This window comes from Cervus elaphus, chromosome 3, assembly GCF_910594005.1.
Source record: "Cervus elaphus chromosome 3, mCerEla1.1, whole genome shotgun sequence".
NCBI classification, from domain to species: Eukaryota; Metazoa; Chordata; class Mammalia; order Artiodactyla; family Cervidae; genus Cervus; species Cervus elaphus.
The window spans coordinates 27,283,663-27,306,261 of NC_057817.1; the positions used below are offsets into that span (position 1 = coordinate 27,283,663).

General features: G+C 43.9%; 2 protein-coding genes across 3 annotated transcripts; both read left to right on the plus strand.

The window, feature by feature from the left end:
• The first annotated feature begins 767 nt into the window (after positions 1-767).
• Positions 768-20,976, plus strand: LOC122681396 (keratin, type II cytoskeletal 6A-like). 2 transcript variants are annotated; one of them, XM_043883455.1, is made up of 10 exons: positions 768-1,393; positions 2,294-2,508; positions 2,846-2,906; positions 3,046-3,141; positions 3,268-3,432; positions 3,875-4,000; positions 4,821-5,041; positions 5,259-5,293; positions 5,404-5,679; positions 20,611-20,976. In XM_043883455.1, the coding sequence occupies exons 1-9, from the start codon at positions 854-856 to the stop codon at positions 5,640-5,642; spliced, it is 1,698 nt and encodes a 565-aa protein (XP_043739390.1). In that variant the 5' UTR covers positions 768-853; the 3' UTR covers positions 5,643-5,679; positions 20,611-20,976. The 2 variants fall into 2 exon arrangements, with proteins under 2 accessions (XP_043739390.1, XP_043739379.1); XM_043883444.1 differs by lacking the exon at positions 20,611-20,976 and having other exon boundaries at positions 5,404-6,043.
• LOC122681400 (keratin, type II cytoskeletal 6A-like) lies at positions 15,692-20,976 on the plus strand. Its single transcript, XM_043883468.1, has 9 exons — positions 15,692-16,306; positions 17,185-17,399; positions 17,737-17,797; positions 17,937-18,032; positions 18,159-18,323; positions 18,767-18,892; positions 19,752-19,972; positions 20,190-20,224; positions 20,335-20,976. Exons 1-9 carry the CDS (start codon positions 15,767-15,769, stop codon positions 20,571-20,573), a joined length of 1,698 nt encoding a protein of 565 aa, XP_043739403.1. The 5' UTR covers positions 15,692-15,766; the 3' UTR covers positions 20,574-20,976.
• Positions 20,977-22,599: the final 1,623 nt, after the last annotated feature.

Below are 22,599 nucleotides of genomic sequence, written 5' to 3' on the forward strand. Positions count from 1 at the left end.
GGAAAACAAAAAATAAAATATAAATAACACACAGATTTATTTCAAGGTTGAATAGATACTCCTTGATGTTAATGAACATCTAGTATTTAAGGATATATAAATGTTATATGGTTAGTAATTTTAGAGAGCAACTCATTTAACTTTACATATTGAATTGTATTCTAAAGATATAACAAGATATCCGGAAATTGCTTTCCAATATATTAGGGTTAACGAGGAATTGCATGGTAGCATAGAAGAAATAAGGCTGACCGTGAGAAATTAATTTTTATAAAATCCAGCAATAGGTATACAGAGACCCATTTATATTGCAAATCTACATACCTCTGTGGGAAATTTTTAGGGAAAGCAAGAAAGGTCATGTTTAACTTCTGTAATTAATGACAAACACTAATAATTACAGTTATAGGGAAAGCAATAGGCTATTTTGCTCTCCAGGATCTCTGGCTGGTGGGTGAAACACCAGGGCAGACGAGCCTCAGTACATTTCACACATGAGCATAACGTGGAGAACCTTTGTGTGAGTTGCTGACTAACTCCCAGCTCAGTTGGGTTGAGACTAGTCTTACTGTTCTCAGAGCTGTCAAAGCTGGAAGGCAGGAGAAATTTTCCCTGACTAAAGGAAACCAAAAATGCAATCTTCATATTTCATAACTTTTCTAATAAACCGATGTGATCTCACTCTTTGTGAAGCCTGGCCCTTCCCAACCTGCAGGCTCACCTTCCAGGACTGAGCCCAGCCCAGTTTCTCCATATATAAGCTGCTGCCGGGAAGCTCCTCTTACAGACCTGCTCCTCTCAGCCCTACACTCCACCCCTTGCTCCTGCCTCAGTCTCTTCTTCTTCAGGAACCATGTCTTGCAAATCCATCGTGAAGACCCAAAGTAGCAGCCGCAGGGGCTTCAGTGCTGGCTCAGCCAGAGTCCCTGGGGTCTGCCGCTCTGGCTTCAGCAGCGTGTCCCTGTCCCGCTCCAGGGGCAGTGGCGGCCTCGCTGGAGTGTGTGGAGGAGCTGGCTTTGGCAGCCGCAGCCTCTACGGCCTAGGGGGCTCCAAAAGGATCTCCATCGCAGGGGGCAGCTGTGTCATCGGTGGCGGATATGGCGGCAGAATTGGAGCTGGCTATGGCTTCGGAGGTGGAGCCGGGAGTGGATTTGGTTTTGGTGCTGGGGCTGGTAGTGGCTTTGGGCTTGGTGGTGGAGCTGGCTTTGGAGGTGGCTTCGGTGGTGCTGGCTTCCCTGTGTGCCCCCCTGGAGGCATCCAAGAGGTGACCGTCAACCAGAGTCTCCTGACTCCCCTCAACCTGCAAATCGACCCCACCATCCAGCGGGTGAGGACTGAGGAGCGGGAGCAGATCAAGACCCTCAACAACAAGTTTGCCTCCTTCATCGACAAGGTGAGTTGGGAGCATCTGCCCCCAGTGGGGACTGCAGAGTGTCCAAGAGAGCCAACTAATGTCCTACCAGGGGGTGGTTGGGGGGGGGGGGAGACTCGGGGGAGAGGGAGGTGGGCTTTAGGCGAGCTCTCCACTGGGATGCAGGACAGGCTTCATGTGGACCCCAGGCAGAAGGTGATGGAAATCATTTACAATTAATCATCCCTCACTTGACCCCATTCCTGCCAAGGAAACATTCACAGTTCTTGGTAATCCTGAAGGAAAGAACAGGAAATGAGAGAGTGCAATAAGATGGCTTGATCTTCTGAATGGTCTAAGAAACTTAAGAGGGTATTGTAGTGGAAACTGCATTTGAGTCATAGAATGATGCTGGAGGGAGGAAAGAAAGCAAATAGCAAAAGGGAATTTGAGGAAACACAACTCAAGTATATATCCATAGAAATACTCACCTATAGAACCAGAAAACGAGCATTAAGGGACTTTGTATCAGCTGTATTCATGCACTATATGGGAAACAAGGTTAAATCCAGTCATTAATAGAATTGGAATCTAATAATTAGATTATAAATATCTGATATCCCTTAACTGAGGCATGTGTTTCGTAAAAGCTCTGTGCAACATGAGCAAATGCTATGATGAAGTACATTAGTACTTGTTCATGTCAAGAGGAAGACAGGAAGGGTTGAAAGTCCCTGACAGTCTCCACAGTGAGAGGGAGGGAACATCTGACAGCTCCCTGGAGAAACTTGGCCATGAGACCTGTGTGGTATGAAGCTGAAGAATCAGGGGAGCAGAACTGTCAGCCTCTGTACAGGCTCTGGAGCAGCCCAGCACCACCGGGACCACCAGATTGGCCTGGGGACTTGTCAACTCACAGATAACCATCTTGTCTCCCTGCAGGTGCGATTCCTGGAGCAGCAGAACAAGGTCCTGGACACCAAGTGGACCCTGCTGCAGGAACAGGGTACCAAGACCGTGAGGCAGAACCTGGAGCCTTTGTTCGAGCAGTACATCAACAACCTCAGGAGACAGCTGGATAGTATCCTTGGGGAGAGAGGCCGCCTGGACTCGGAGCTCAGGGGGATGCAGGACACGGTGGAGGACTTCAAGAACAAGTGAGTTACAGGAGCGAAAACACCTTAGACTCCTGAAGCCCACACTGCAGTCTATTAGATGACCGTGTCCAATGAGGGCATGATTCTTAGTAAAACATGTCAATAGACATGACATTATAATTGTTACTAAACACAAACCCTGAAGAACAAAAGGGCCATAAAAGTTGAATGGGAAGAGTAGCAGAGTAAAGAAGTTAGAAACCACAAATTACAACCTTTAGGCTTATTGACAGGTCTCATTTGTATATATCCAATCTGGGGAGCAGAGATCCCAGGCTGCTTTTTCTGTATCATCTTCACTGCTGACTCAATTAGATTTTATTCCTTTTAATTCCAGATATGAAGATGAAATCAACAGGCGCACGGCAGCAGAGAATGAGTTTGTGAAACTGAAGAAGGTAAGATGGGTCAGATCAGGGGTTCATGCTCCTTTCCTGAAGGAGAGGATTCTGAGAAAAGAATCATCAAGGAGACTAAAACAGGAGCAGGCTGGGCAGGAGGGCTCATCTGATCCCAGTCTGTTGGCTTCTTCCCCAGGATGTGGATATTGCCTACATGAACAAGGTTGAACTACAAGCCAAGGTAGACGCTCTCACAGATGAGATCAACTTCCTAAGAACCTTCTATGAGGCTGTAAGTATCTCTCTGCATTCTGTTTCATTGCCTTTAAAGAGATTTGTGAAGAGTGGAATATCTTTGGTCTAGGTACCTCTCTAAAAATCGGGACCAAAGATGATCAGATGATCTCTTGTTCTGCAGGAACTGGCTCAGATGCAAACCCACATCTCAGACACTTCTGTGATCCTCTCCATGGACAACAACCGCAACCTGGACCTGGACAGCATCATCGCTGAAGTCAAAGCCCAGTATGAAGAGATCGCTCAGAGGAGCCGGGCTGAGGCTGAGTCCTGGTACCAGTCCAAGGTGAGTGGTGATGTGGCAGCTGATGAAGAATCCCTGTGCCTCCTCTGAGAACATCAATGTGGCTATAGACTTCAGTGGGGAAACTACAACTAAGAAGTGGGGGACTTTCGGGTAGATCTTTTGGGTAATTATGTCCAAGTCTCATAGGTCAAAGAACCCAAGTTAGGAGGAAAGCTAATGTAGATCAAGGTGAGTGACCTTTGTTTTAGCTTTATTTCAATGTTGACTCTCAGCAACAGTACAGAACATTGCTTGTCCTGAAGAGAACCAGTCAGTCAGTGGTCCTACCAAGGATGGTGTGTGATGGGTGTAGAGTGTCAATGACTTAGTAACACCAGTTTTCTTTAAATATCTTGTGGAAAACCATTAGATTCCCTTTTGAAAGACTAGATTAGTGTCTCTGAAGCTTATGAACATCACTTTGTCTCCCTCTGGTTTATAGTACGAGGAGCTGCGGGTGACGGCGGGCAGACACGGGGATGACCTGCGTAACACCAAGCAGGAGATCACTGAGATCAACCGCGTGATCCAGAGGCTGAGATCTGAGATCGATCATGTCAAGAAGCAGGTACAGTGGGGACCATGGAAGAGAAAAGCATCCTTTCCTTCCTAGACCGTCAGGTGTCATCAACCATCATGTGGGAAATTTCTGGGAACTGAGGAAAAGCAGGGAGAGAAGGACATGTATTTCCTCCCTGGGAGAGTTTCCCCAGGTTAGAGAGATGGAGCCCAACTCAAGAGCAGGAAACAAACTCAGGATAGGCCGAATCTCTACTGGTTTTGGGACAAAGATACGGTCTAGAGGCATTGAAATGAGATTCACAAGGGGAGTGATTGAGTTGAGAATTCAAGATGCAAGTTGACAAAGAAAAGTTTAGGACAGATAGTGCGGAGAAGAATGCTGCAAATATGATCAGATTCATTGTAAAAAGAATCCAAGAAAAGACACAGGAAAAATGAAGGTTGTCCAAAACTGTGAAGAGGAAGGAAGGCAAAGTCTCAACAGCTTAAGATGAAATCATCTCCTCACTGAGGATGTTTCTGGCTTTGTACAACTTATTGTATATTCACATGAACTTACTCAAACTGTCAACATTCAACACAAGTCAGTGGCTCCATTTCTTCCCTTGTCCCTTGGTCTTTGGGCTGCTGTGGTATCTTCTAGGCCTATCATCATTTGGGTGGTTAACATGGAAAGGAATAGAATTTCTTAAGGTGCTCATAGAATAATTAAAGTTTGCAGCACTGAGAAAAACTGGACAAAACGAATCAAATGTCCTTTTCCATGAGATCTGGGCTCTAGGGCTCGTCCTCACTGGGAAAGTAGAAGTATGCTTCCTCTCCCCTGGAGCCCAGACTCAGGTTCATCTGCCCCTCCTCCCCTCTAGTGCACCAGCCTGCAATCCGCCATCGCCGACGCTGAGCAGCGTGGGGAGCTGGCCCTCAAGGATGCCAGGAGCAAGCTGACTGGCCTGGAGGACGCCCTGCAGAAGGCCAAGCAGGACATGGCACGGCTGCTGAAGGAGTACCAGGAGCTCATGAATGTCAAGCTGGCCCTGGACGTGGAGATTGCCACCTACAGGAAGCTGCTGGAGGGCGAGGAGTGCAGGTGAGTAACGCACACAGCCTCCTCAATCATCTGGCTCCATCTCCAAGAAGTCCTGCCAATGAGCCCATGTGGAAGGCACTCTAGTGCTGGTCATAGTGCTACTCCCAGAAGAGCCCTGAGAAGGCAGGTTCCTGGGGAGTCTCCTCTCACGGAGGTTTCCCGTGCGGGCCCAGCTGTGGCTCTGGGCCTCATCACGGCTGTGTCCTCTCTCTCCTAGGCTGAGTGGGGAAGGCGTTGGACAAGTCAACATCTGTAAGTACTTCACCTGCCCCCGGCCCTTGCCCTTGCGTCCTCCTGACTGGACTCTGTGTGGCAGAGTGAGCTCACCATCTTGTCCTGACCTTGCCCCCTTGCCTCCGCAGCCGTGGTGCAGTCCACCGTCTCTGGTGGCTATGGCGGTGCCGGCGGTCTCGGCGGTGGCTTAGGCGTGGGCGGAGGAAGCGGCTACTCCTACAGCGGCGGCCACAGCCTCGGAGGTGGCTTCAGCGCTGGCAGTGGCAGAGCCATCGGGGGTGGCTTCAGCTCCTGTGGGGGCAGCAGTTCCACCATCAAATACACCACCACCTCCTCCTCCTCCAGCAAGAAGAGCTACAAGCACTGAAGTCCTGTCATGGGCTCAAGCTCCCACAATGTCTCAGGCTCCCTCTCCAGTTTCACCACCCTCTCTTCTAGTTGCTTCCTCTCTTCTGCTCCCTTCATCTCTTACTTTGAGTTAGAACTGAAGTTACTGAGTGCCTTTGTCTCCCTCTGCCAATACCTGCTCTAACTGAGCTTCCATTGCTCACCATCAGAAATTCACACTTGGGTCCTAGTCCAGAAATGGAGTTCCCCTTGCTTTCCACTGGCCTAGGAAGTCCCGTCTCAGAGGTGTTGTGTTCCTCCATTTCAGTGATTGTGAAAGCACAAGTGACTGTTTCTTTGATGTACAGGGTCTGTATCTCTGTGTGCTTCTTCTGCTCTTTGCTTACTTGATTTGCTAAATAAAGCAGATTTATCACATAATGTATGGTTTCACATAGCTTTTCTTTGTCTCCAATGGATCTCGAGGTTTTCATCTGATAAATGCCTTCTCAGGAATGAAGCATACTCCCAGTCCCCATGTGCTTCACTCTCCTCCTTTAGAGAACTTCAACAGACAGCACTTTAACATCCTGATGCCAGCAGTCCTCCCAGAACAGCTTGACATGTGGAGTGGGAGGGATCTGGGTCCATCATAGTGAAGTCTGGTTTTACTGCTCAGATTAGTCTCAGCAGTTTAGTTTCTCTGACTTGTCTCTATATTCTACCTCCATCTGCCGCAGTAGTCATCCATCATCCTCAGAGAATCATATTACAGTCTAATTAGATCAGAAGAACATTGACTAGAGTGCAAGATGTCTGATTTATATTTTAAAATGCCTTATGACCACAAAAGTGTGCCTGACAACATGTATCAGGTGCAATTTATTTATTTATTTATTTTAATTTTTTTTTATTAGTTGGAGGCTAATTACTTCACAACATTTCAGTGGGTTTTGTCATACATTGATATGAATCAGCCATAGAGTTACACGTATTCCCCATCCTGATCCCCCCTCCCACCTCCCTCTCCACCCAATTCCTCTGGGTCTTCCCAGTGCACCAGGCCCGAGCACTTGTCTCATGCATCCCACCTGGGCTGGTGATCTGTTTCACCATAGATAATATACATGCTGTTCTTTCGAAACATCCCACCCTCACCTTCTCCCACAGAGTTCAAAAGTCTGTTCTGTATTTCTGTGTCTCTTTTTCTGTTTTGCATATAGGGTTATCATTACCATCTTTCTAAATTCCATATATATGTGTTAGTATGCTGTAATGTTCTTTATCTTTCTGGCTTACTTCACTCTGTATAATGGGCTCCAGTTTCATCCATCTCATTAGAACTGATTCAAATGAATTCTTTTTAATGGCTGAGTAATATTCCATGGTGTATATGTACCACAGCTTCCTTATCCATTCGTCTGCTGATGGGCATCTAGGTTGCTTCCATGTCTTGGCTATTATAAACAGTGCTGTGATGAACATTGGGGTGCACGTGTCTCTTTCAGATCTGGTTTCCTCGGTGTGTGTGCCCAGGAGTGGGATTGCTGGGTCATATGGCAATTTTATTTCCAGTTTTTTAAGAAATCTCCACACTGTTCTGCATAGCGGCTGTACTAGTTTGCATTCCCACCAACAGTGTAAGAGGGTTCCCTTTTCTCCACACCCTCTCCAGCATTTAATGCTTGTAGACTTTTGGATAGCAGCCATCCTGACTGATGTGTAATGGTACCTCATTGTGGTTTTGATTTTCATTTCTCTGATAATGAGTGATGTTGAGCATCTTTTCATGTGTTTGTTAGCCATCTGTATGTCTTCTATCAGGTGCAATTTAAAAGTACACACTTTTGAACTGAAAGTGTGCTTCTAGCAATGTATCCTGAGGAAACAGTACAAATGTAAGAACTTGTACTTCTGGGATATGAATCCCAATAAAGTTTCACCTGGGAAATAATGGAAACACTGGTTAATTTTAGGATCTACAGACTCAGAAACAAAATGCAGCTGCTGATTTTTTTTAAGTATGGAGACAAAATAGAAATGGGAAGGCATTTTTCTTCAGCCCAAAAACCTCTCACAGAGACTCAAAGAGGTCAAATTTTTGCCACTCCAAAGACATGGCCTTGAGTTCTCTCTCAGCTGTGTCTTAGCTTCCTTTGCCTTTCTGAATGGGTAAGAAAATCTCATGATACAGTGCCAGGTTGGTCTGAGAGTCAGGCAATCTTCCTGAGACCCAGTAATTGTTTCCAGTCTGTTTCATCCACGGCCCTAATCTCAGATGATTTCTCTGGAGAATCCACCTAATACCATGCAAGTTCTCTTCTGAAGAATCAAGGAGATATGTCTGATTCTATGAATGGGGAGGAGTATATGCAAAGGTGATTCTGGAGCATCTTTCAGTGGCAAAAAGTGAAGAAATAGTCACAGAAGACACTGAAAGAGCTATTAGTGGACAAACTGAAACTTCTTGAGCCATAAATAAATAGATAAATAATATTTGGATTAAAGCCCAATTATGAAATAATTATTCATGGTATCTACCAATGTGAATGAGTGATTGATTAAATTAATTCATGAAGGATGATTGAAGAGTCTCAGGCAAAAGAATTTCTTTTAGTTACATACATGGTCCCCATGTGAACGAGTGAATAAGTACTCCCTGCTAAGAGATGTGGGATGTGCATGATGACTTCCTTCCAAAGAGTACAGTCTAAAAATGGGGGGAAAGAGTGACTTTACTGAAGAGAAATAAATCAAACACTTCCTCAGCCAGATGATCAAGGCTAATATTAAAGCGATAAGTTATTTTCATAGCATGTACCCTAAGATGATGTGTTAAAAAGTGTAGATCACCTCTATGTTCTTCCTCCAAAACACCACAACTCCAGTCTATTCATGAGACAACATCAGAAAAAGCACAATGTTGGACATCGACAAAACAGATGGGCAGAGTTCCTCAAAACTTTCTAAGTCACGAAGACAAGGAAAATCTGACAAACTGTTAAATCAAGAAGGGTCTAAGGAGACACAATGACTAAATGAAACATAGTTATTATGGAAAACATTTAAGGCAAGGGGTTCAAAGTATCATCTGTAATTTTTACTAATTTTCATACAAAATTATAAAGCAAGGTAAAGAAAGAGAGTCACAAAGAAACAGAAAGACAGTTGGAGGGACAAAGATACAGAGAAATCATTGAATGGCTAATGATAAAACAATAATATTGACAATCTCATGTTGGTTTTAACTCCAGTAAACTATCTTTTAAATCTGTGTATTTCCTAAATCTTTTGATGTTGAACCTTGTTATTTCAAAAGAGAAAGTGTGTTCCCTATGATATCCTCATTGTATGACATCTGAAATTAAATGTGGTTACAATTTTGGTATTAAGGAAGAAAAATTTCAATCTCTTGATTAATGTGCATGAGATTAAAATTTTCAGATTGATTTCTTTTGTTCTACGAAGGCTGAATAGGAATAAACATTTTTTTCTATTGAAACAGTGAAGTCTTGCTTTTGAAGCAAGGAAGGACTCAAAAGTACCAAAGGTTGTTAGATACTGGATTTGGCTCCTAAAGTTAATTGCTTCCTCCAGGATGGGGTCTAGGTACCTGGAAAATACAGAAAATACATCTTTTTCATAACAATCTCAAATAGAATAAGTTTTTCTGCTTAGAAGCCATATCCAAAGTTCACCTTACCTGAATCTTCTGTGATCCAGGATAATCACTTGTGAACCATACAAGGTAGATTCTAGCTATGTTGGCTAGAATCCCCAGCACAGACTAATGAATGACATCACAGTTCATGGGGGCACAGGGTGCAGCACAAGCAGAAGAGGGAACATTTCCAAAGGTCCTGAGAGCAGATTGCTCTCCTCTGCCTGCTGCATGCCCCAGGAGGCATTCCCTGCAGACTCCCTGCTAACTAACACTTCATCATACTTGTCCTTGAAAGAGATGGGAATACCAGACCACCTGACCTGCCTCTTGAGAAACCTGTATATAGGTCAGGAAGCAACAGTTAAAACTGGACATGGAACAACAGACTGATTCCAAATAGGAAAAGGAGTACGTCAAGACTGTATGCCGTCACCCTGCTTATTTAACTTATATGCAGAGTACATCATGAGAAACGTTGGGCTGGAGGAAACACAAGCTGGAATCAAGATTGCCAGAAGAAATAGCAATATCCTCAGATATGCAGATGACACCACCCTTATGGCAGAAAGTGAAGAAGAACTAAAGAACCTCTCAACGAAAGTGAAAGAAGAGAGTGAAAAAGTTGGCTTAAAGCTCAACATTCAGAAAACTAATATCTTGGCATCTGGTCTCATCACTTCATGGCAAATAGATGGGGAAACAGTTGAAACAGTGACTGACTTTATTTTTCTGGGCTCTAAAATCACTGCAGATGGTGATTTCAGCCATGAAATTAAAAGACGCTTACTCCTTGGAAGGAAAGTTATGACCAACCTAGATATTAAAAAGCAGAGACATTACTTTGCCAACAAATGTCAGTCTAGTCAAGGCTATGGTTTTTCCAGTAGTCATGTATGGATGGGAGAGTTGGACTATAAGGAAAGCTGAGTGCAGAAGAATTGATGCTTTTGAACTGTGGTGTTGGAGAAGACTCTTGAGAGTCCCTTGGATTGCAAGGAGATCCAACCAGTCCATCCTAAAGGATATTAGTCCTGGGTGTTCATTGGAAGGACTGATGTGGAAGCTGAAACTCCAATACTTTGGCCATCTGATGTGGAGAGCTGACTCATTTGAAAAGACCCTGATGCTGCGAAAGATTGAGGGCAGGAGGAGAAGGGGACGACAGAGGATGAGATGATGGGATGGCATCACCAACACAATGGACATGGGTTTGGGTGGACTCTGGGAGTTGGTGATGGACAGGGAGGCCTGGTGTGCTGTGGTTCATGGGATCGCAGAGTCAGACATGACTGATCGACTGAACTGAACTGAACTAAGACCTCAGGATGGGAGGAAAAAGGTGTTGAGGAGTCCATCTTTGAGAGCAACTGGATATCTTGGACCATGACTTTCTCTAGGCCATCTCTTCTCTTCAAGGCTGTCACCTTGAAGACTCCAGGGATGTCCCTTCAACACTAGAAAGGGAGTAGGGGTGGGAAATCATCCTCTTTAGTCTTAGAGGCAGGTTCACTCAAATGTGCCATTTTCTCCCATGCTCTTATTGTCCCCAGTCTTCTCATGCAACTGTAGCATCCCCTTCTTGAAGCTCACTGCCATCCATATCTGTACTCCCTCACTTAAGAAATTTCTCTCCAACCAATGTAATAATGGAAGATCTTTTTTTTTCCTGCTTCTGTTTGCAACCACAAGGTTAGAGTTAATCTGGATTCTCATATTGTTGTGAAAGTGAAAGTCACTCAGCTGTTTCCAACTCTTTGTGACCCCATGAACTATACAGTCCATGGAATTCTCCAGTCCAGAATACTGGAGTGGGTAGCCTTTCCCTTCTCCAGGGGAATCTTCCCAGGTCTCCTGCATTGCAGGCAGATTCTTTACCAGCTGAGCCACAAGGGAAGCCCAAGAACACTGGAGTGGGTACCCTATCCCTTCTCCAGTGGATCTTCCTGACCCAGGGATCAAACCAGGTCTCCTGCATTACAGGCTGATTCTTTACCAACTGAGCTATCTGGTAAGCCCAGATGTCAGGTTTGTTGTAGAACAGAGCAAATAAGGAATATGCCATTCAGAGCTAAGCTTTTCAGATATAGTTTAAAAAAACAGTTATAAAATCATCCTATATCCTCCCATTTGAATCTGAAATATATCTATAAACTTCTGATTTAAATATTTTCTAAATTTGTTTTTACATATTTCTAGATCTGTATTTTGAAAAGATGTCAAACCTAGAAGAACCCAGTAACAATGAACATCCCTAGCATACAAATTCTAGCTTTTAAATACCATTTCCCAATAAAAGGCACCTCAGCTACTCACAGAAATGACTGATTCCATGTCTGCTGCAAGGTAAGTACAAGGTAACCTGAGACTTCTCATCCTTGTCAACAAAAAAGCTTTCAAAACCCACTGGGACCCTGTGAAAAGGACACAGAAGAAAATCTGAAGAACTCAAGTGGTGTAAAATGGGACAGTTTAAGTACCCAAAAGGTTTAATGCCTGCAGTGGACAGAAATATATTGAATATATTTTTTGAACTGTGGATTTATAATCATACAAAACCAAAATAACAAACAAACAAAACTTCCTCAATTATATTTGGAAATTATGGTGGTCCTAATTCACTGTTATGAAAATTACAAAATTATAAGAAAGAAGCAATTATTCTGCCTTTCCTGTCTGAATAAAATACTTATTACTATCTAAAAAGTAAACAATAAAGATTTCTTCTTTATAGATGACTCCCAATTGATAAATGAGGAGGAGAGATGTTAAATTCAAAATTACAGATTTGCAATCTCTAATGAATAATGATTGTGGGACTTGACCAATGAATGGTAAAATATTAGATGACAAATTTATTCAGCACTTTTTAATGGAGGGATAAGCCTGGAACTATAGCTATACTACGGATCAGTCTTAACATCAGTAAACTGGATAGCTAGCTTTATGTGTCTCACAAGCTGAGGCAATATGGGCACAGGACCAACTGAGACATAACCTTACCTGAAACAACAGGAAAAGTCTAATTAACTTATGTAACTACTATATAGGAAAACTGGGGTTAGAAGTTATGTGGCACCAACAGGAAACAATGAACCAAATCAAGTTTAGACATACCAGAGAAAAAACCAATTTGTCCACAAATCAGTGGTATTAAAAAGGGATCTATTACAGTATGAAAGAATCTTTAGAGACCCAAGAATCTAGTTAAGATGTTGCTTCTAGTAAGCCAGTATAAAAAGACATCTTTGAAATAATCAGAGAAGTGTGAACATAAAAGGACATTCGGTTTCATTAAGAAGCAACTGTTGCTACAGATACAAAACTGTTATACAGTTAGATTAAAAAGTCATCCTTTCTTAGGCATGCTTGCAAATACTGACAATTGAAATGACTTAATGTCTTAATTTTCTTGAAGATACATCAACAAAAATGTAGATTTCAATAGGAGAAGTAGGGGAATTAGATGAGACAATAATGAGAAATATGGATAAGTGTTTAATCTGGAAGATTGGTACATGGCTGTTTACATAACTATTGTCTCTCATTGTATCCACTGGACTTCTGATGATACAAACTTTGATTAAGTAGTAAAGGAGGTTGTTCCACTGAGAAGAGCATTAATATATTTGGGAATGAAATTTCTGATGATGGTAAATCTGATGTATTGTAGACCACTTTCAGGTGACCCCATCAGGTTCAGGAGGGGGGCCCTGAGCAATGATGTCTTCATTGAACCCAATAGTTTCCATGTAGTGCAAGAAAAGAAAAGCAATATTTCTAGCATCAATTATTACTTAATATTTTAAATGCTATGTGTTTTAAATATAAATATATGAACAGGAGACTTCTGAATGTAACTGAAATGGAGGCATCTCTCCTTCTTAGAAATTGCCTTAAACCAAACAAGGAGAACAAGAATCATAAAAGTAATCTCCACCCTCAGCCCCCAAAAGGAAAACATCTTAAATTCCTTCAATTAAAAAAAAAAAAAAAAAAAGAATAGAAAATCCTTCCTACAGAAAGAGAGAAAGCAATCATAGATGTTGGAAAAACTCAGAAAGAAGATGTCCTCAATGCACATCTCAGAAAATCCAGTGAAGAACACTCTCAAAAACAGACAAATCAAAACTAAACAACGTGGGAATACAGAACAGCACACAAAGCTAACCCTGAGGTTTTCCTGTTGCCAGGCACCTATGACTCATGTAACTCCTGCTACGTGAATATGAAGAACACATCCTCAGGTGCATATCCAAGAATTGAAGAATCAATCTTTGCAACAGTCAGAACTGGGTGTGTGGGCTATAGGCAGGGCCTATTTGCCCTGAAGTTTCAAGACACAGGGAAGGCAGGGTTGAGTAAGGAATCAGAGGCAATGCCTATTGGCAGCTTGTTGTTGGAGAAGCAAAGAAAACCGAGACTGAACTGTGAGCCACTCTGCAGACATCTTCCTTGGCTTGGATGAATTAAAATTAAAAGAACTATTTACACAACCTGTGTCCTACTGAGAATTCCTGTTATTCTGGTTGTGGCCTGGCCTCTCCTCCCAGAAGACTGTCTGTAAAGGCAGGTCCAAAAGGATCTCAAATCATTCAGAGATGAGCCCTTGTCAGGAAGGAACCATTCCAGGACCCATAAAGGACAATTTACATTAAAGCAAACAAATAAACAAGCAAACAAAACAAAAAAACACAAGGAAAAGGAAAAGCAAGAGGCACTTAGAAAACATTCAACAGGAAGGCATCACAGTAAGATATTTCTTAAGAGGCAATGAAACAAACTTAATGAAATAATAAAGCCAAGGGGCAATAGAGTGAGAAATAAAAGATTAAATTATTAGCTGGTAAACCGCAGATATGCAGTAGAGAAAAATGATAAAACCACTATAGAAATGAAGGCCAGGCTGAAAACAGCACAAGACCTTGCTGATGCACAACAATGGATCACAGGTAAAGGTGAAGGAAACAACCCACAGGAAATAGCACTCAGAGAATGCTGCGTGAGAACTGAGAGAGAACAGAGACGTGAGAGACAAAGTACATATACCATAGCATAATTGTAAAAGAGTGTGTCTATATATATATATATATCATATATATATGTATATATGTATGTATATATTCAACATATATTCTCACATGCTTCATACATGCCCTAGGAGAAGCACAGAAATATTTAGGTGAGGTGACTACAAGGATACACAGGGAATGGTAACACCTATGCCTGTCTTACTATACAGGACTGGGGAATGGCCTTGAGCATGCAATTTTTTCCTTAAACATGTATTTATTTAACATTTTAAAATGAATAAGTAGAAGTGTAAATATCAATATTATGTATATAAATAGGCATTCTGACATTTATATCTGTAATGTTTAAGGAGATAGCTTATTACGTTTCTAGTTTGAACTGTCAGTTCATAGGATAGAAGAAGGACTTGAGACCATCTTAAAGAAGATGACATGATTATGCAAATTAACACTCCCAGATTGGACAACTGAAAAACATAAATAAAACTGTTTTGCTTTTTTTTTCACAAATAAACTGCAAGTGGAAAGGTGGAGGCAGATTTAATGACCTGAAATATAAAGATATAATATGTTAAATATATCACCCAAACACAAGATTTATGGAACTTATTAGAATCCTGATTTGGAAAAGCAGATGCAAAATATAAATAACAAAAAGAGACTTTTCCAAGATTGAATAAATGCATCTGGATGTTAATGAACATCTAAGTATTAAGGATATATAAAGGGTATGTGTAAAAGAGCAACTCATTTACAGATAAATATTGAATTGTATTCTAAAGATATAACAAGACATTTGGGAACTACTTCTCAGAATATTAGAGTTGATAAGGAATTGCATGAGAGTGTAGAAGAAATAAGGCTGACCATGAGAAATTAATTTTTATAAAATCCAGCAATAGGTATACAGAGACCCATTTATATTGCAAATCTACATACCTACCTGTGGGAAATTTTTAGGGAAAGCAAAAAAGGTCAAGTTGAACTTCTGTAATTAATGACAGACACGAATAATTACAGTTATAGGAAAAGCAATAGGCTATTTTGCTCTCCAGGATCTCTGGCTGGTGGGTGAAACACCAGGGCAGACGAGCCTCAGTACATTTCACACATGAGCATAACGTGGAGAACCTTTGTGTGAGTTGCTGACTAACTCCCAGCTCAGTTGGGTTGAGACTAGTCTTACTGTTCTCAGAGCTGTCAAAGCTGGAAGGCAGGAGAAATTTTCCCTGACTAAAGGAAACCAAAAATGCAATCTTCATATTTCATAACTTTTCTAATAAACCGATGTGATCTCACTCTTTGTGAAGCCTGGCCCTTCCCAACCTGCAGGCTCACCTTCCAGGACTGAGCCCAGCCCAGTTTCTCCATATATAAGCTGCTGCCGGGAAGCTCCTCTTACAGACCTGCTCCTCTCAGCCCTACACTCCACCCCTTGCTCCTGCCTCAGTCTCTTCTTCTTCAGGAACCATGTCTTACAAATCCATCGTGAAGACCCAAAGCAGCAGCCGCAGGGGCTTCAGTGCTGGCTCAGCCAGAGTCCCTGGGGTCTGCCGCTCTGGCTTCAGCAGCGTGTCCCTGTCCCGCTCCAGGGGCAGTGGCGGCCTCGCTGGAGTGTGTGGAGGAGCTGGCTTTGGCAGCCGCAGCCTCTACGGCCTGGGGGGCTCCAAGAGGATCTCCATCGCAGGGGGCAGCTGTGTCATCGGTGGCGGATATGGCGGCAGAATTGGAGCTGGCTATGGCTTCGGAGGTGGAGCCGGGAGTGGATTTGGTTTTGGTGCTGGGGCTGGTAGTGGCTTTGGGCTTGGTGGTGGAGCTGGCTTTGGAGGTGGCTTCGGTGGTGCTGGCTTCCCTGTGTGCCCCCCTGGAGGCATCCAAGAGGTGACCGTCAACCAGAGTCTCCTGACTCCCCTCAACCTGCAAATCGACCCCACCATCCAGCGGGTGAGGACTGAGGAGCGGGAGCAGATCAAGACCCTCAACAACAAGTTTGCCTCCTTCATCGACAAGGTGAGTTGGGAGCATCTGCCCCCAGTGGGGATTGCAGAGTGTCCAAGAGAGCCAGCTAATGTCCTACGGGGGGCGGGAAGACTCGGGGGAGAGGGAGGTGGGACTCAGGCGAGCTCTCCACTGGGATGCAGGACAGGCTCCATGTGGACCCCAGGCAGAAGGTGATGCAAATCATTTATAACTACTCATCCCTCACTTGGCCCCTTTCTTGCTGAGGAAACATTCACAGTTCTTGATAATCCTGAAGGAAAGAACAGAAAATGAGAGAGTGCAATAAGATGGCTTGATCTTCTGAATGGTCTAAGAAAGTTAAAAGGGTATTGCAGTGGAAACTTCATTTGAGTCATCCACATAGATGGATGCTGGAGGGAGGAAAGAAAGTAAAAAACAAAAGGGGGTTTGAGGAAACACAACTCAAGTATATATCCTGTAGAACCAGAAAATGAGCATTAAGGGACTTTGTATCAGCTGTATTCATGCACTATATGGGAAACAAGGTTAAATCCAGTCATTAATAGAATTGGAATCTAATAATTAGATTATAAATATCTGATATCCCTTAACTGAGGCATGTGTTTTGTAAAAGCTCTGTGCAACATGAGCAAATGCTATGATGAAGTACGTTAGTACTTGTTCATGTCAAGAGGAAGACAGGAAGGGTTGAAAGTCCCTGACAGTCTCCACAGTGAGAGGGAGGGAACATCTGACAGCTCCCTGGAGAAACTTGGCCATGAGACCTGTGTGGTATGAAGCTGAAGAATCAGGGGAGCAGAACTGTCAGCCTCTGTACAGGCTCTGGAGCAGCCCAACACCACCGGGACCACCAGATCGGCCTGGGGACTTGTCAACTCACAGATAACCATCTTGTCTCCCTGCAGGTGCGATTCCTGGAGCAGCAGAACAAGGTCCTGGACACCAAGTGGACCCTGCTGCAGGAACAGGGTACCAAGACCGTGAGGCAGAACCTGGAGCCTTTGTTCGAGCAGTACATCAACAGCCTCAGGAGACAGCTGGATAGTATCCTTGGGGAGAGAGGCCGCCTGGACTCGGAGCTCAGGGGGATGCAGGACACGGTGGAGGACTTCAAGAACAAGTGAGTTACAGGAGCGAAAACACCTTAGACTCCTGAAGCCCACACTGCAGTCTATTAGATGACCGTGTCCAATGAGGGCATGATTCTTAGTAAGACATGTCAATAGACATGACATTATAATTGTTACTAAACACAAACCCTGAAGAACAAAAGGGCCATAAAAGTTGAATGGGAAGAGTAGCGGAGTAAAGAAATTAGAAACCACAAATTACAACCTTTAGGCTTATTGACAGGTCTCATTTGTATATATCCAATCTGGGGAGCAGAGATCCCAGGCTGCTTTTTCTGTATCATCTTCACTGCTGACTCAATTAGATTTTATTCCTTTTAATTCCAGATATGAAGATGAAATCAACAGGCGCACGGCAGCAGAGAATGAGTTTGTGAAACTGAAGAAGGTAAGATGGGTCAGATCAGGGGTTCATGCTCCTTTCCTGAAGGAGAGGATTCTGAGAAAAGAATCATCAAGGAGACTAAAACAGGAGCAGGCTGGGCAGGAGGGCTCATCTGATCCCAGTCTGTTGGCTTCTTCCCCAGGATGTGGATATTGCCTACATGAACAAGGTTGAACTACAAGCCAAGGTAGACGCTCTCACAGATGAGATCAACTTCCTAAGAACCTTCTATGAGGCTGTAAGTATCTCTCTGCATTCTGTTTCATTGCCTTTAAAGAGATTTGTGAAGAGTGGAATATCTTTGGTCTAGGTACCTCTCTAAAAATCGGGACCAAAGATGATCAGATGATCTCTTGTTCTGCAGGAACTGGCTCAGATGCAAACCCACATCTCAGACACTTCTGTGATCCTCTCCATGGACAACAACCGCAACCTGGACCTGGACAGCATCATTGCTGAAGTCAAAGCCCAGTATGAGGAGATCGCTCAGAGGAGCCGGGCTGAGGCTGAGTCCTGGTACCAGTCCAAGGTGAGTGGTGAGGCAGCAGCTGATGAAGAATCCCTGTGCCTCCTCTGAGAACATCAATGTGGCTATAGACTTCAGTGGGGAAACTACAACTAAGAAGTGGGGTCTTTCAGGGTAGATCTTTTGGGTAATTATGTCCAAGTCTCATAGATCAAAGAACCCAGGTTAAGATGAAAGCTAATGTAGATCAAGGTGAGTGACCTTCATTTTAGTTTTATCTTAATGCTGTTTCTCAGTAACAGTACAGAACATTGCTTTTCCTGAAGAGAACCAGTCAGTCAGTGGTCCTACCAAGGATGGTGTGTGATTGGTGAAGAGTGTCAATGACCTAGTAACACCAGTTTTCTCTAAATGTCTTAGGGAAAACCATTAGAATCAATTTTTAAAACCTTGATTAGTGTCATATAAAGCCCGTGGACACCACTTTGTCTCCCTCTGGTTTACAGTACGAGGAGCTGCGGGTGACGGCGGGCAGACACGGGGATGACCTGCGTAACACCAAGCAGGAGATCACTGAGATCAACCGTGTGATCCAGAGGCTGAGATCTGAGATCGACCACGTCAAGAAGCAGGTACAGTGGGGACCATGGAAGAGAAAAGCATCCTTTCCTTCCTAGACTCTCAAGTATCATCAAACATCATATGGAAAATTCTTGGTCACTGAGATAAAAGCAGAGAGAGGAGGACCTGTCATGGTTGAGTTTCCCTAGGTTAGAGAGATGGATCCCAACTCAAGAGCTGGAAAAAAACTCAGGATAGGATGAATCTCAACTGGTCAATGGTTCGTACACACAGTCTAGAGGCATTGAAATGAGATTCCTTAAGGAGAATGATTGAGTTGGGTATGCAAGACACAGGTTGGCAAAGAAAAGCTCAGGCTAGAAAGTGTGGGGAAGAATACTGCAAATATGCTCATCCTCAATGTGAAAAAGAATCTGAGAAAAGACACAGGACAAATGAGGGTTGTTCAATAAAAACTGTGAAGTGAAAGGAAGGTGAGGTCTCAAGAGTTTGAGATAAAATCGTCTTTCTGTGAGAATGTTTGTGGTTTTGTATAAGTTATTGTACATCCATGTGAACTTATCCAAAGTGTCAACATTGAAAACTAGACAGTAGGTCCATTTCTTCCCGTGTCCCCTGGTCTTCAGTCTGTTGTGGTATCTTTCAGCCCCATCACCATTAGGGTGGTTAACAGAGAAGGGAATAGATTTTCTTTCTTTCCTTTTTTTTTTTGGAATAGATTTTCTTAACAGACTCCGAGACTAGTTAATGTTTGTAGAATGGAGAAAGACTGGACAAAAAAAAAAAAAAACCAAACATCCTTTTCCATGAGATCTGGGCTCTAGGGCTCGTCCTCACTGGGAAAGTAGAAGTATGCTTCCTCTCCCCTGGAGCCCAGACTCAGGTTCATCTGCCCCTCCTCCCCTCTAGTGCACCAGCCTGCAATCCGCCATCGCCGACGCTGAGCAGCGTGGGGAGCTGGCCCTCAAGGATGCCAGGAGCAAGCTGACTGACCTGGAGGACGCCCTGCAGAAGGCCAAGCAGGACATGGCACGGCTGCTGAAGGAGTACCAGGAGCTCATGAATGTCAAGCTGGCCCTGGACGTGGAGATTGCCACCTACAGGAAGCTGCTGGAGGGCGAGGAGTGCAGGTGAGTAACGCACACAGCCTCCTCAATCATCTGGCTCCATCTCCAAGAAGTCCTGCCAATGAGCCCACGTGGAAGGCACTCTAGTGCTGGTCATAGTGCTACTCCCAGAAGAGCCCTGAGAAGGCAGGTTCCTGGGGAGTCTCCTCTCACGGAGGTTTCCCGTGCGGGTCCAGCTGTGGCTCTGGGCCTCATCATGGCTGTGTTTTCTCTCTCCTAGGCTGAGTGGGGAAGGCGTTGGACAAGTCAACATCTGTAAGTACTTCACCTGCCCCCGGCCCTTGCCCTTGCGTCCTCCTGACTGGACTCTGTGTGGCAGAGTGAGCTCACCATCTTGTCCTGACCTTGCCCCCTTGCCTCCGCAGCCGTGGTGCAGTCCACCGTCTCTGGTGGCTATGGCGGTGCCGGCGGTCTCGGCAGTGGCTTAGGCGTGGGCGGAGGAAGCGGCTACTCCTACAGCGGCGGCCACAGCCTCGGAGGTGGCTTCAGCGCTGGCAGTGGCAGAGCCATCGGGGGTGGCTTCAGCTCCTGTGGGGGCAGCAGTTCCACCATCAAATACACCACCACCACCTCCTCCTCCAGCAAGAAGAGCTACAAGCACTGAAGTCCTGTCATGGGCTCAAGCTCCCACAATGTCTCAGGCTCCCTCTGTTTTGCTCCCTCCTTTGCTCTCTCCTCCAGTTGCTTTCTCTTTCCTTTTCTTACTTCTTGAATTAGAACTGAAGTTGCTGAGTGTCCTCATCTTCTCTCTCCCCAAACCTGTTGCAACTGAGCGTCCATTGTTCACCGCTGGAAGGTCGCTACTTGGGTCCTAGTCCAGACAGGGCAATCCCACTTACTTTCCACTGGGCCAGGAGATCCAATCTCAGAGATGTTGTGTTCCTCCCTTGCAATGATTGTGAAAGCACAAGTGACTAGTTCTATGATGTACAGGGTTTGTATCCCTGTGTTGCTTCCTCTGCTCTTTGCTCACTTGTATTGCTAAATAAAGCAGATTTATGGGATAATGTGTGGTTTCACATAGCCTTTCTTTGTCACCAATGGTTCTTGAGGTTTTCATGTGACAAATGAAGCATTCTTCTCAGGCATGAAGCACACTCCCCACGCCCATGTGCCTCACTCCCTTCCTGTAGAGAACGTCAACAAACAGCAGCTTGGGATACTGATAATCAGCTTTCCCTGACAGATACAATTGAATCCAAATGTTTGGCAAGTGTCATGGGAGGACTCTGGTCCAGCATCATGTATACCCTGCTTTTTATTGTTGGGGCCAAGTGTAATCAATTAGTATCTCCTCCTAAGGCCACTCAACCCACACTCAAGGGGTCAAGTCTTAATGTTCATTAGAGCAATCATGTTTCTGGCCCATCAGAGCAGAACAACATTTAGCAATTAAATAGGATATTTGATTTTTACTTAGAGTTAACTTCCTTACCAACAAACTTGCCTGAGAAAGTATATCAAGGATAATTAAAGTATATACACTTCTGAACTGAAACTCTATTTCTGTATATGTATCCTGAAGAAATAGTACAAACACAGGAAGACGTATATACATGGATGTGAATTCCAACCATCTTCCCAGCTTGGAAAAACTGAAAGTGGGAGAGTTGATCAAATTTAGCAGAAAACTCAGATGCTAGTTTCTTAAAGTGTGAAGGCAAAATAAGAATGGTAATTTCCACCTTCTCACACCTTAACACTCTCTAGGAGATGGGTGAACCTGAGTCTTTCATCTCTCTGGTGTGCCCTGGCTGCTATGACTTCTCTGAATGGGGATAATGTAACTCAGTATATGGTGCAAGGCTCCTCATTCACTTGTGCTGCCTTTTGGCCATACCAGTCCCTATTTCCTCATGAGTGACTATTATCTCCTTTGTCTCCAGGCTCTTACATCACGAGAGAAAGTTTCCTGGTTTCGGTAGCATGGGCAGGGTGCCTCTGGATCTTCTTATCAGTATACTGCTGTGTTCTCCTATAACCATTTCCCCAGTGAAGTGGGCAGCCTCTCATATTGGTACCTCCTCACTCTCCCCAAAACTTCCCCAACAGCAGGTATGTGATGACTGGGTTCCAAAATCTATGCCCACTTAGTGTCAGTATTATTATGTATCTATGAGGAGTAATGGAAAGAAAATACTGATTAGGAAAAATACATAGAATACAACAATGAATAATAAACAGATTGCAAAATAATATGTAGACATGGATTTATCTAATTAAAATATTAAGGTGCAGATGTTGATAGCAAAAGAGCAGACTGGAAAGCCCCAAACTCTCCTTTTGCTAAAGAAACATTGAGAAAACAACCAGAAGCTGTCTAAACATTGTAGGAGATCTGGAAAACACTCAAAATATGCAATAGTCAAGCAAATGCGCTGTCAAGAAAATCCATCTTCCATATTACAGCAAAATTTCATGACAATGTTCCTAGCACTTTCCCTCCCCTATATGTGGTGCAGTTGTGGTCTTGAGCAGACAGCAACCTTGTTCGTGAACTTTTTTCCCAATCCCCCTCCCACACTCCCGTCTCCCCTCAAACCTATTTGTTCCTCTTGGTCACCCTCCACCCCCCAGCACATGCATCTTGAATCGGAGATGCAGATGCAGACTATTTGCAAATTATCATG